Source organism: Rhopilema esculentum, chromosome 11 (assembly GCF_057945365.1).
Source record: "Rhopilema esculentum isolate cy_ngs chromosome 11, ASM5794536v1, whole genome shotgun sequence".
In the NCBI taxonomy this organism is placed as follows: domain Eukaryota; kingdom Metazoa; phylum Cnidaria; class Scyphozoa; order Rhizostomeae; family Rhizostomatidae; genus Rhopilema; species Rhopilema esculentum.
Genome location: NC_142825.1, coordinates 5,470,479 through 5,485,190, shown reverse-complemented (window position 1 = coordinate 5,485,190; position 14,712 = coordinate 5,470,479). Strand labels below are relative to the sequence as shown.

General features: G+C 35.3%; 1 protein-coding gene across 3 annotated transcripts; it reads left to right on the top strand.

Annotated features, from left to right (window-relative positions):
• The first annotated feature begins 3,268 nt into the window (after positions 1-3,268).
• Positions 3,269-14,694, top strand: LOC135693511 (serine/threonine-protein kinase Pink1, mitochondrial). 3 transcript variants are annotated; one of them, XM_089111158.1, is made up of 12 exons: positions 3,269-3,627; positions 3,920-3,997; positions 4,440-4,528; positions 5,979-6,104; positions 10,016-10,075; positions 10,863-10,917; positions 11,197-11,666; positions 12,051-12,105; positions 12,543-12,684; positions 13,010-13,168; positions 13,634-13,718; positions 14,507-14,694. In XM_089111158.1, exons 1-12 carry the CDS (start codon positions 3,366-3,368, stop codon positions 14,582-14,584), a joined length of 1,659 nt encoding a protein of 552 aa, XP_088967284.1. In that variant the 5' UTR covers positions 3,269-3,365; the 3' UTR covers positions 14,585-14,694. The 3 variants fall into 3 exon arrangements, with proteins under 3 accessions (XP_088967284.1, XP_065068096.2, XP_088967285.1); XM_065212024.2 differs by having other exon boundaries at positions 11,194-11,666; XM_089111159.1 differs by having other exon boundaries at positions 3,270-3,627; positions 11,194-11,666; positions 12,543-12,654.
• The last annotated feature ends 18 nt before the right edge of the window (positions 14,695-14,712 follow it).

The following is a 14,712-nucleotide window of genomic DNA, read 5'->3' as shown; positions in this document are numbered from 1 at the left end:
ACGGAGAAATCACAAACAGATAGACGATAATTTACACAATCAATAATAACATTTCAAAACAGCAAAAAAACAAACAGAAGCTACAAAACCTGAATAGAAACATAGTCATTTATCTCTTGTAAACGGAGTCACTATCTCATGTTTTGTCTGGACAGTAAAACAAAAAAGTTTTATTAGGCTCTTTATCTTTCTTTTAGTTAAGTTAAGTGAATTTCTGCTAGATGCCCAGAGCATCATACGGCAACTGATATATTATTACTGAATGTTTTATCTTCGACAAGATCAAATTACGAAGTTGACAGCAATGCTGACGTTTACAGGAGATGTTTTGTTTTTGGTTCTGGGCATTTCGCTTTGTTTTAAGTTTTGATAAGAGAGTCTTTCCGATGGTTATACGAGAATTACAATACATGAACTCAATATCGAACTGGCGAGGAAAATTCACATTTTTTGAACAAAACAGGAATCTGGGATAGCCGCAAATAGACATTTTCACAAATCCCAAAATTCAATACTGTACATTTTCGAAATCAATACTGCACGCTTTTAAATTAATACTGCACAAAGTGTGTAATACTGCACACTAAAATAGGCCCTGGAAAGAGCATTATCATTCAAGAAAGGAACATGCACAAATTACATAACAAAATATAGGCAACATTGGAAAAATCCTCTTCCCCCTAAATTATCATCTAATTTGCATCATTTATTGATCATTATGACCGTAAAAATTTGTGTGAACCCCCTCCCTCCATCTTTGATTAGGTAATATGTGAACGTTCCCATACCCAACTGCCAACGCATCGATAATCTTATCCAGATACAACCATTCTGAATGGAAACAACATAGGATTGTACTCAGTTAATGCTTCAAAAGTGAGAACCCTCTCAGCTATTCAATATCAAGCATTTGAAATAATTCGCATTAGTCATAGGTGAAGAAACTAATTTGCGTTAGTTATAACTCTTGGTTAATCACAAGTCTTGAGCGTTTTTCAAGATTTCGGAAAACCATTCAATAAATTATACAATTATGAGGAATTGGCAAAAAACTGGTGGAAATTTGATACATCATTGATATAGTTTATCTCAATTTAATGGTGAAGCTAACTAAACTGTAAAATCTATGACGCCGAAACCATAACCACGGCGAACTTTTTATGCAAACGTTCTTTCGAGAGGTCAATTTATGGTTGTAATCAATTTTAGTTCTGTGCGAATATTAATAATTGCCTTTCGAAAGTTTTCAAGTTTTTTGAAAAAGATAACTCGAAAAGCAAGAGCGTACCGGCAAATTTCGCGGTATCCTTGGTTTATCCTACAAAGCAGTGAGAGATCGCTTCCAGAATATTGTCACCAATTAAAGTCCAAAAATAAAAGAGAAGAAAGTGCAAGTGGAATTAATCCTGAGCACACAGAAAAACATATTCTCCTTGCAATATAAGGGAGCTTTTTGATTCAGCAATTGCTTATCAGGAAGCAGCATCCCAGCAAGTTAAAGAGAAACAAACAGCAGAAATGGAAAAATCTGAAGAAATGAGAAGGAAACCAGTAGAAACAATGGGAGAAAGCAGGAAGAGAAAGGAAGGGGAGGTAAAAAATGTAAGTGAAAAGAATCGTAACGTTCGGCAGAAAACCTTTCAAAAGTATTCAAGAAAGAATCAGAGTTGGCAGTTGACTCAAACCGGGCTGACTCACAATTGCGTTTGGAAACCAACTTTAGACCCATTTTCCGTTTAGAACAGGGAACCTTATTTCCAGAAGGGCCACTTTCAGAATAAGCTAGTAACTGAGGGGCCACTTATATGTTTATCGCTGCATTGTCTGTTTGGCCCCGTTCCGTTTCATATCGTCCCATTCCAAAAAATGAGTCCCTTAGGGGTTGCGCGCACGTTGATACGAAAAGAGGAACAGTGTGCAATTGTTCCGTTCCCGTGTAAACAGGTGAAATGGTCCGAAAAACAGAATGATTACTTATTTGGCTTAATGCTTGCATTGTTCATATGGGAATACTCGTATGCGCATTAGTAAACAATAGATTTTTAGATTTTGTGCCAACTGAGTCGGCTCGGCCCGGGCTGACTCGGCTCGGCCCAGGCTGACTCGGCCCGTGTACTGGTTTCTATAAAAAAATTAGTGAATACAACATGTACCTAGCAGCATACCCTTCCCTCTACAACGCGTATAAATGCTTGATGACACTTAGCTACACCCAAGTTTCCTTTGAAAGATTATTCAGCGCTACTGATAATTTCAAAAGAAGAGAAAACTTTCCACTTGATTACGAGCAAGTCATTGGCCAATTTGCTGATTCATTTGCACTTCTTCAAAAAGAGTTGAAACGCTGAGAATTTAAATAAGTTTTGATCTTGATTCTTAACTCTACATGGGATTTCAAAACCTGTTTACATGAGAGGCAAGGTATGGATCCAATTGGGTCTGAATTTACGAATTAAAGTCGATATACTGCTGCTGTTTAACGTATTGCTTTATTATCAATTTTTATTGAATCAATCGTATTCTTAGCCACATTTTTAGTGGGCGTGGCTCAATTTTTCCCGCCACCCCCTAAGCCGGGCCTTTGGGTTTTCTAGCCACCCTGCGATTTTGACGCCAGACCGCCCCTGAGTGTGGTTTTGAAATAGTTTAAAAATATCAATGATTATATAAAATCAAAAATTGGTTACCATATCCAGAATCTGTTATTAATATCCAAGCATTGAATTATGACCTATTCTCGGCTTTTTCTAGAGTTTGGCCTAGATATTTCATAGCAGTTTCTGTAAACAAACAAAGAAAAAGTAACCAAATCACATCTTTGTACAAAGGTGTTAAGAAATTTTGGGCATTGAGTGGCTAAACATTGTTGCTGGATCCGTTTTAAAACGGATCAATCATTTTTTTCTGGAATTTCGACGAGACAGAAAACACTACAGCAAGCACCGCGACTGTAAATGCTTGGAATTTGCGAACGACGGCTTATTTTTCCAATATTAACTTCAATTCATAAATTTAAATGCAATTTGAGGCCACTCACGAAATGTCACATCGATATTCGAAAGAGAAGTGAATGAAATCAATCCCTAATTTACCAAATTTATAAGGGCTCAGTATGGAGCAAGTCCCTTTTTGCCACTATTCGAAATGGCGGAAATAAACAAATTTACCTCACAGCGGACCTGCGAGTTGGACATCTAGCGCCTTCGGCTCTTCTATATCATTGGTTTTTTCGTCTCAACGCGAATCAGAGGCTATGACGCAATGAAATATAATTAGAAGCAAAACAATCAAAATTGCACAGTGGTGGAAAAGGAACGACGTGAAAATGTAGAACTTTTTGCCTGTGCCTTGATTGAAGCACTGAGATGGCTTTCAAAGCTGCAAGAAAACTTTTTCGTGAACTTGTCCGGTTGCCCACTCGACTAAAACCACAGTCATGGCAAGAACAGGAGACTCTACAGAGTGTTTTTTCTCCCGAGTTTGTCGGTAGGCCTCACGTGGAAGCTGCAGTTGGGCGACAATCTTCGCTGTACAGAAGTTGTAGCGAGTCTCATAGCATCAGCTTTTACAGATGCATAAAAGGGTTTCAAAGGCTTCTTTGGCAAAACTGCAGTCGAAGTGCATTTGGTAAGTATGCAATTGACAACCGGCATGATTTCTATTTGGCAGTTTAGTGTGAAGAGGTGTCCCCCCCCCCCCCCCAATCTACACGCATTTTTTATACAAACTAAGCTCATTATAAGAATTCATTTTTGCTTGTTTCAGAACGAAAAGCTAAATGTTTTATAATATCAAGGTGCTGAAAGGCTATTTTCAGAAAGGAAAACAACTCACAGAAACGTAACTTAGTCATATTTGTCATATTATAGAAATGTGAAAGTTAAAAATACCGTGTTTGATGGTTCTTTTTCTTATATAGGTACTAGTACAGTGTCAGAATGGCAAAAGGTCACCAGGCTTACAACTTTATTTGGAGCTTTTGGATATGTTTATTATGGTTTGTACCTCAAAGCTGTTATAATTTCTTGACCTCTATGATACTGTCCAATAATTAATTGTATGTAATTTTAAAGGAATTATTATTTAAGTAACAAAGGTATTATATATAGTCTATCGTATGCAAGCAAAGAATTCTGATTGCAGAGGTATTATATTTAATCGGCCATTTACAGCCAGTTTCACTTATTAACATTTAGGTTGTTTAATTAGCAGTTTTCACACTTGAAAAGAATTCAAGCAATTTGAAGATAAAATCAATGTAGTAAAGCCTTTTATATTTCTTAATGTTTGTAAATTAATCCATTATTTCTTCTGCCATTGATTAAGCTATGACATCATCATCATCATTGTCGTCATCATCATCATTGTCATAATCAAAGCTCAGAATTTTCCATTGTGAGATGGTATGGTATACTCAAATCAATCATTTCTCTACACAGAACATTCCGAGTCAATGAAAATTCAATGCAAACTTGACATGAGTGATGCATTAAAATGCATGCAGATGATATTAAAAAACGAGTCTCATGTAAGTACATTGAAAATTTAAGAAAGAATAACTGAAGTACACTTCTTTTCTATAAGAAATGAACATCAACTTGGAGTACTCCTTCTTTCTTAGAATATCAATCTGAAAACAGCAGGGAAGAGCGATAAAATAACATGATAAAAATCGGCGAATAACATATACATAAACCTCAAAGCATAAAGGGAAGCAGAAATGCGGATTGAAAGTAACGAGAGAGTTTAAAAAGGGTGAATGATTGATTCTATGTTTTTGACAAATCCCATCACTTATCTCTCACCTTGTTGAAGAGTCAAAAAGCAAAAATGATTGCCCAGTTGTCGTTTCTTATAGCGTGTTTCTTATAAAAATTTGAGTGTTTTCGTAACACAAATTTCATACTGGACAGTGTTGTGTAAAAATTCTCACTCACCCTTTTTTTGCTATTTTATGCTATCTGTTGTTCCTTTCCTGCACAACCATTTCCTTTTCCATTGCTAGTTGTAACAGGTAATACTTTAGTTTGTTAATATTTGATGTCAAAAGAAACGGAAATTTTCTTTTTATAACAATATTTGTAAATACCATATATCTCTTTGACAAAACTTTATTTATGAATATCCTGATATATAGCAGTAAGTAGTTAAAACATTGGAGAGTGTGACGAAGCGGATTCAATGAGAGTGTTATTATAAACAACTGTGTGGGTGAAAATGGCCCTCACAAAACTTTTTTGCTTGGGGTTTGTGCGGGCGCAGGCTATAGCCCGCGTCTTCGGGAAAGGCCTGTTGTCTGTGATATTGATGTATAAGTCAAGTTAGTGATAAGTCCTGCAATGTTTGTTTGTGCTGAATTCTACATAGACTACAGTAGTTATAATATTGCTAATAAGCCTGTTGCAGTGTTATTACTCACGTTAATGCTTTTAAAAAGTTAGTTGCCAGTTTCAGTTTTCTTGGAGGCCATAATTCCTCTTGGCACTCAGAATCTGTTCAAAGATACATGCTTTGTAGGTAGGCAAGAAATATGGAAGTAGGGAACTGGCTTGATCAATGATTTTTATGGAGCTAAGTTATGTAAAAATTGTTGGTGATTTTAATGCAGTAAATGAAAATGGCCAAGTCAGGTCTTTCAAGAATTATTGAAAAATCAAGTACCAGTACTTTCCATTTTCTCTGCCTTTTCTTTGTTATGCAAGGCTCATTTCCAGCCTTTTTTATAAAGTGTGCAGATCATGCATACATTTTGTCAAACCTTGCATTTGTATGGGAAGATCATTATACAAGCCAGCTGAGTTTCTTAGTTATTGTTGAAAACACTAGAGCTGAAAACTTTTGAATTTCTATATATATATCAAGAAAAATAGCAAATCTTGTCCCCTTGCAGTCAGGCCCTTGGTACTTGTCTGTATTTAGTTGCAACTTTCTTGCTTTTTTTATCGTTAGAAAACCAATTTATTCTTGCTATTTCATAGATTGAAGATAAAGTGAACCCAAAAGTCAATGCTCCAACTTCATTGAAGGAATTGTCTTTGAATGAAAGATTAGGAAATTCTTCATCAGCTGCTGCAGTTTATGCTGCAGAATATGACAACAGAGAGGTATTTTGCCATCTTTTAGTAACGAATTTAGTCACTAATGTCTCATCATAGTTGTGCAAATACACTCACATTTCAAAAGTGTTGGGACACCTTCGATTGAAAGAACTTTGCCATTGCATTGGATTCCGTTTCGCAATGAAAGCTTTTTCAGATGTGGATAGTCTTTTTCCAAAAAACAAAGGCCTGCGTATCTCAATAATATAGTTAAAAGGTGAAAAAAGCTTCATCTTTCAACCAAAACCATGAAAACATAGAATTCTTTGAAAATAACAGCAAAATATGCATAGGAGTTTAATGACCTAATTATGGCAAAGTCACTTGACCTTGACAATTCTAACTTTGGGGAAATATGAGAGGCTTCAAAATACAAACAATATCTTGCCAAAATTTCATGGAATTAGCTGCCCTATTTGTTTTATGACAAAAGATTTTTAAAAAGTCTTTCAAAATTTATCCCATAAAATGTCTTCGAAGGTGTCCCAATTCTTTTAGAATGTAAGTGTAGATGTTGCACAAAAACATCCCTGATGGTCATTGCTTTTGAAATGAGCCAGATTGTTTCCCATCTTAAGATGTTTCACATGCACCAATTATTTTTTGGTTTTTGAGAGTTCAATGCAGTAGCGTTCAAAACCAATTTTTTAAGGTATATGGTTGTCAGACATTTTTTAATTAAACCCAGATAAATGATATTTGTTATTTGCAGGCCTTTTTGCTAATTTATTTTTTACCAGGATGGCCAGCTACTGCCTAGAAAAGCTTGCAAAGCCAATCATCCCATCCAACAACATTTGTTAGGGGGAAAATCCTCCAGAGCCTGATGGGGGTATCGGTGTACCTACTGCATGCAATAGTCTAGCTTTCGGTTTTCTAAATGCAGGGTCACCATTAGTTTTTAGAAACAATGTTTAATCTAGCATGAATATGGGAGCAATTTTGCTAGCATGAATAATGCTTTGTTTTCATAAGCAACTTGATATTTTAGGGTCATTCCATATCAAATCATCAGATATTTTAAGATTTGTAACCCATGGTCTTAGAATTTCCTGATTTTTTTACCACAAAGAGCCATTTTGGAGAAAACAGCACATACAAAATTTTATCCTTATATCTATTACGGTTGCGATTTTATAGCCGTTTCAAAAGTGACCCGTTTTAGCCAAATATGCCACACCCAGTTTACCAAGCGATAGGCACGGCTTTCTATCAATAGCTGTAACTTTTCTATAGTTGTAAATATGTGCTTGAAAATAATGTCAATTATTGATTTGATACTGTAGATTTCAAATATTGCATCAGAATTTGACAATTTTCTAAGGTGAAGCAGATAGTCATATGTTAAAGGTTATCACCTGTTTTGAAAATATTCCCAACCGATGTATATAAATATTGAAAAAAAGTCCTGTAGCTGGATTCATAGCATTAGAAGCTTGCTATATTCTGAAAGTGTATTCTTTGGGCTATCAGAAAATGTTTAAGATTACAATTGCAATTGAAGTATTTTGAGTTAATTGCACCTTACAAAATGGGTATAATTTTGCAAGAATCGTGAGCAAAAACAAATTTGTAATTAAGGTAATATTGCATGAAATAAAAATAGCTGCTAAAAACATTGAATCAATCATGATTTCACATTCAGAGACAACAAAGAATAATTAAAAATTATCCCTAGCCATGGACAAGCTGAGATACTGCTTTATAGTCACTGTAGCTGAAGCTCTAAGTTTGACCGGTAATTGTTTTGGATGAATCAGTTTCGCAAAGCATGTAAATGTGATACCCAGCATATGTCTGATCTGCTTGATCATGTAAAGTTCTGAGTGGGTTCAGGTGGGTACATGAAGTTCATTTGAAAGACCCCTTCATCTTCATTAATGTCATAGCAAACCACCCCTCATTGTCATATAGGCAAGCAACATACTTTATCGTTCGAGTCCCAATGCCATTCTCTCCCTTCTTAGAAAGAAAAGCAAAGTTTCCTGCAAAGTCTCTGTCATCAGAAAATTACTTGAAAGTAATCTTTTCATCTTTAAGTGGAACAAACTGATTGTAAAAATTCTGTTTGTGGTTGTACTACATATCAAAATTCATTACTTCCAGTTGCCATTAACAAAACATACAGAGATATGATAGACATGACTGTCTGCTGCAAGGACAGTAGGCAATGTATAGCGCACAGACGAGGCAACTGTTCAGGGACGTCTGTACTTAAAAGGTTTCTTGATCAGTGTTTACATGATGGTGATAGTGATGTTTTATTTCAGCATGGTGATAACACTAGAAGATCAAAAATAATAACAAGGTTCTTGAGTATTGCTGATTTTGTTGAGCTGCTGGTAAAGTGTATTGTTGCTTTGACATTTCATTCTTTTCTTACACAATGGCAGTCAAAATACCTTAAGTGAAAGGAAGAAATGAAGATCATTCTTGTTTTTTGGCTGACTTTGCCGAAAACTATGAATTTTTCACTTAAGATGAAATTCAGTCAGCCCATTGGAACAAGCAAAATTGCATGCTACACCCCAGTTTCATCTACTTAAAGATAAAAAGATTACTTTCAAGTAATTTTCTGATGACAGAGACTCTGCAGGAAACTTTGCTTTTCTTTCTAAGAAGGGAGAGAATGGCATTGGGACTCGAACGATAAAGTATGTTGCTTGCCTATATGACAATGAGGGGTGGGTTGCTATGACATTAATGAAGATGAAGGGGTCTTTCAAATGAACTTCATGTACCCACCTGAACCCACTCAGAACTTTACATGATCAAGCAGATCAGACATATGCTGGGTATCACATTTACATGCTTTGCGAAACTGATTCATCCAAAACAATTACCGGTCAAACTTAGAGCTTCAGCTACAGTGACTATGAAGCAGTATCTCAGCTTGTCCATGGCTAGGGATAATTTTTAATTATTCTTTGTTGTCTCTGAATGTAAAATCATGATTTATTCAATGTTTTTAGCAGCTATTTTTTTCATGCAATATTACCTTAATTACAAATTTGTTTTTGCTCACGATTCTTGCAAAATTATACCCATTTTGTAAGGTGCAACTAACTCAAAATACTTCAATTGCAATTGTAATCTTAAACATTTTCTGATAGCCCAAAGAATAAACTTTCAGAATATAGCAAGCTTCTAATGCTATGAATCCAGCTACAGGACTTTTTTTCAATATTTATATACATCGGTTGGGAATATTTTCAAAACAAGTGATAACTTTTAACATACGACTATCTGCTTCACCTTAGAAAATTGTCAAATTCTGATGCAATATTTGAAATCTACAGTATCAAATCAATAATTGACATTATTTTCATGCAAATATTTACAACTATAGAAAAGTTACAGCTATTGATAGAAAGCCGCGCCTATCGCTTGGTAAACTGGGTGTGGCATATTTGGCTAAAACGGGTCATTTTTGAAACGGCTATAAAATCGCAACCGTAATAGATATAAGGATAAAATTTTGTATGTGCTGTTTTCTCCAAAATGGCTTTTTGTGGTAAAAAAATCAGGAAATTCTAAGACCATGGGTTAAATGGGTCTGATGATTTGACATGGAATGACCCTTTACTCAATATTTCAACCATTTGTAGGACGTAGCTTTTCTGTAAATGCTGTTGCGGATGAGACAAGCTTTTGCTAGGGCAGTCAATAGCCTGGTGCCAATAATTTGCTGAAGCGAGGGTGATCATTAGTGTGAGGCAAAATACCTAGTCAGTTGCTTGTTTCCAGACATGATGTTTGTGATGGTTTTTCAACATAAATCATGTGATTTTGCAAACTTTATACAACTATATGAATTCATTGAGATTTAATTTGAGATCTGTATTTGATATGATCTTTTAAAACAATTTTTAAAACAACCTGATTTTTTTTGAAGCTCTTTTCTATTCTTTCCACAGTATGCAGTTAAGATAATGTTCAATTATGAACATGCTTCAAATGGACATGCACTTAAGAAGGTTTGTTAATGCTTCATTCTTTTCTATGCAGTGGCTTATGGATAATCTGTATATGTAAAGTAATCTAAAACTTGATAATCAAAACAAAGAAGGGTGTGAGCAATTTATTTAAATAAAATGTTAATATTTGTTTACATTATGCAACAGTAGCAGTTTTAGGGACTGCGGGGGCTGGGCCAAAAACATCTGCGGGGCCCCTTCTTTACAATTTCAATCTATTTTCTTAGGTTGGGGGCCCCTTTTGGCTATCATAAGCACGGGGCCTGGGGCCATGGCCTCCTTGGACCCCTGTAAAACTGCCATTGTTATGCAATGTATTGAATTTGGTGTCATATAGAACATGCTTCTCTATCAAAATATCTGCATGGTTTATTATTATATAACATATGAGATTAGATAAATATAGTTATTCTCATCGATTAGTTACACTGAACCAAAATAGATTTTGATTAAATTTGCTTTTGTTTTTGTGATAATATGTTTTTGCCAACCTGCTCATTTTCAAAGGCTTTTATCAGCCTCTGCCACCATCAATTTCTTCAAGTTTTACACTGGTAAATTTTACAATGGTAAATTACTCATCAAATGTGAAAATAAAACAATAACTATTATCTCAAATTAGGAGATTATAATTAGTGTTCGGTAGCCAGAAAATAGCCTAGAAATTGAAATTTACCTCGCCATTTTACCATACGCCCTTCTTGACTTGACACTTGTCTGTCAAAGATGTTTATGCTTTGCAATGCTTCTTTATTATTTCTTGTTGAATTTTCTCATTTTTCGCTAGGGGTTTTCACAAGAATGTCGTGTCCTTGCAAATACAGAAATAGAAAAAAATGATGGTATATTTTTTTATTTCCTTATTCATCAGTACTCCATTTTTGTAATTTTTCATTTGCTGCGTCCTAGCTTTCGAAAGTAGCTTTTTTAGGATACCGAGAAGCTATGCTTATCGCGCAGTGCCCTCGTCCTTCCTCTTGATGTGACCAAACCTTGTTATTCTTATGCCTGGAGCTTTGAAGAGCTGGTTCCTATTTAGTTTACTCTCTCTTCCTTCAAAAATTCACACAGGATAAAATTGTTTAAAGATCTCAGTTGCAGCACATTTCATATTTCAGCAGTCGATTTGAAACAAGAATCCTTGCCTGAACATCCTAATGTAATTCGAGTTCTGCAAGCTCTGGTTGAAGAAACCCCTTGTCCATCAGATGCTCTTGAATCATATCCAATTGCCTTACCAAAGCGCCACTTTGCTGATGGTTTGGGTAGAAATAAGACGTTGTGTCTGATTATGCCAAAGTATAATTGTACCCTTAGACAGTACATCACTGATTCAAATGCAACTTTAAAAGAACGAAAACTCCTTTTGGCTCAGCTTTTTGAGGGTGTTGCTCATTTGGTTCAAAATCATGAGGCTCATAGAGATTTGAAAACAGACAACATTTTGCTTGATACGTCTGCTGGTGACTGCCCAAAACTAATTATAACAGACTTTGGATGCTGTCTTGGTGATGAAACTTTGGAGTTGAAACTTCCTTTTGAGACGCGCCATGTTGATCGTGGCGGGAACAGCGCATTGATGGCTCCAGAGGTGTGTGCTCTTATTTGCCATTCTTTGGCTGAGGAAGTCTTTTGACATTGCCTTTTCATCTGAATGTTGTAATTAATTTTTAGAAAAGATTCCGTGAAAGTTTCTGTGCAATTTTCAAAAGGACTTAGCATGACTGATAAAGAAGAACTATTGCTGAAATCTTGCTGTTCTTCAACAAGGTCTTAGCCTTGTCAAAGGTTTCACAGCTAAAGGTTTTCTATTTAAGCAAATACTTAAATACGTGTAAAGTTTGCTGTTAGCTTTATCGTGTGTTCTTTCAACCTAATTTTCAAATTGAATTTGAAACCACATTATAAACATGAACACCAGAGATGACCAATGCTTTTTTATAGAATTTTAATGTCAAAATCCATCTTCTTACAGGTTGCAATGGCAGTACCTGGACAAGGAAAATTTATTGACTATTCCAAAGCTGATCGTGAGTTTAAAGATGTTCTAAAATTGCTCTCTTCAGCAAATTAGTTTGTTCAATCTTGCGATGAGCAGTTTTTTGGCAATTCCTTTTTTTTCGTGACTGGTTACTTTCTTTTTCTAGCTACTCTTGCAATTTCACGATATAGCAGTGCTTCTTGACTGTTCACAGGCTTTTGTTTATCTGTATAATTAACCCCACTGTTTCTTAGATCCAGCACACACTCATTTGCAATTAAATCTTATTGAACATCAAAAAGTTGTTCAGCGTAGAAGGTGTAGTTCATTAGCCACTACCTTTAACTGCTAGTTAAGATTCAATTTCTTAAACTCCCTAGTATCTATGTAGAAATAATCTTTTTTGGCTGCTCAAAGAAGCAAAGCAAATTTTTTTCAGCTAGTTAAATGCATTGATTTTAAAATAATTTCACCTTTGTTCTTTAGTTTGGGCATGTGGTGCCATTGCATTTGAAATATTTGGAGAAAGCAACCCATTTACGGATGGGAGGTTAGAGAACAGAAGTTACAATGAAGATGATGTGAAAGAATTGTGGAGGTATCTTCAAATCAATACAAAAAGCAATAAGTAATTTCTTAATACACAATCCTGCTGCATCTTCGTACAGTTTATCGAAAAACTTGTACATTTACATGTAGAAAAATCCTCCTAGGTGTAGAAGCTGTTGTCTTGTGGTTTGTTTTCTAGCAATGTTCTCAGATTAGGAATTATCAAAAATTATGCCCAGAGGTCTCGAAAAACCTGATCAAAATGATAGGTGATTGACAAAATTTAGCTTTCATGTAAGTGAAGGGACGAGGAGATTCCCAAACATCCTGCTGCTCTTTCATTTGATATCATCACTTTGCAAAAACATGAACGAAGCTTTTTTTGTTTTTGTAATGTTACACAGATATGACAGAGTGGTTGGCAGACTTATTAATCAAGTTCTGCAGAGGGATCCAAATGAACGGTTGACTGCAGAAGAAGCCGCCTTGATGGCTTGCGTTATTCTCTACGCGCCTGACGAATGGTGGTTGGAATATGATCCGTTGGAAGAAGATGTGACCATGTGTGTTCAAGTTTTATCTAATTGTTTAGTTAACCTGTACAATTACAATGATTTTGTAGATGACACCAGCACTTGAGTTTTAATTAGTTTATGTTCAATTATGTTGATAGTCTTCTTAGAAGGTGAATGTTAGCTGTTACATGCTGTGAAATCAGAGTATTGCATATGTTACGTTTGTGGATCCGAGCAGAGAGAGACATATAATGATCAAGACACTTGTACTTTGTAACTCTGAGTCCAGTACTCTAACTCTTACTGACTTATCCCTGGTTAATGTAGCATGTAATGACGTAAATGATATGGGTTGTTGACACATACAAATAGGACAATGGCTATGGATCATTACACATACCTTGTATCAATATGATAAGCAATTGTTATGTTTTAAATACATTGAATTTAGCTGTTAACACTGTTGGCAACAATATACCATTAAGTTTAAATTTCTACAAATTTTCGTTTTAGCTGGTTCCTGAAGTTCTGGTCTCAGTACTTGAAAGATGTACGTGATTTCAATCAGAAAGGAACACCCTTGTCAGCTGAGTTAACTGTAAGTAAAAACCGTTTTTTCACATATTTTGAACTGTTTTCATCTCGTCTTCAATATCAAATTCAGCCTTTCATCATTTTCCCAATGTTTTGCTTTTTATACTCTGGTTGCAGGATCCTACCCACACAGAACATCCATGCCTGTGTATCCCTCGTGTTCTTTTTTATGTTTTGTGCTAGTCCTTGTTAAATTTTACTTCATATCTTGCATCTCTTTGGAAAATTCTTTATGCACCTGGAACTGCATAAAAGTACAGAGAAAACACCATGGGTGAAAGTCGGGAAATTATCACTGTTTTAAAGAATTTACATCATTTTTCCTTTAAAGAAGACTTAATATAAGACCAACATTTTCTAAACTCTCTTAATGAAGTGCAAAAATATTGAAGAAAAGTAACTATTAGGTTCTAATTTAATCAATGTTTTCAAATCTGAAATGTTTTCTAAAACAGTTCATCTTACATGTTCCTGCAGGGCCTCCGATGAAGAGGGGGGGGGGGCTTTGGTCATGACCCCCTCACGAAATATTCTGTTATGGGTGCTAAATATTCGCTTGACCCCCCCCCCCACATTCCAACTTGTGTCAGAGCCCAGGTCCTATGAACAATTTTATGTTGAAAGTCTAGCAATTGTATTTATAAAATGTCTTTTTTACTCTTTGCAATGTTTTAAAAGTTTTCTTATCCATTCTACATAACATTTTGCATGCATATTACATTTTCCATTCTTACACTAAATTTTGTACAAGGCATGCTAACATAACCAAATTTTTATATTTCTTTTTCGTAGCTGCAAGGGTGTTTCCTGCGACGTGCTTCCTTTGACAAGGTGCTTTCTGTCGTAAAGAAATTCAAGGAGAATTTTTAATCATTGAAAATACTGTTGAAGTGATTTGTAGATAGATATCGTGTGGTAATATTTAATTGTGTAATAAAATCCATTTATTTGTGGTTTGAAATAAAATCCGAATGAATTCATTCGATATTTCACTTGCA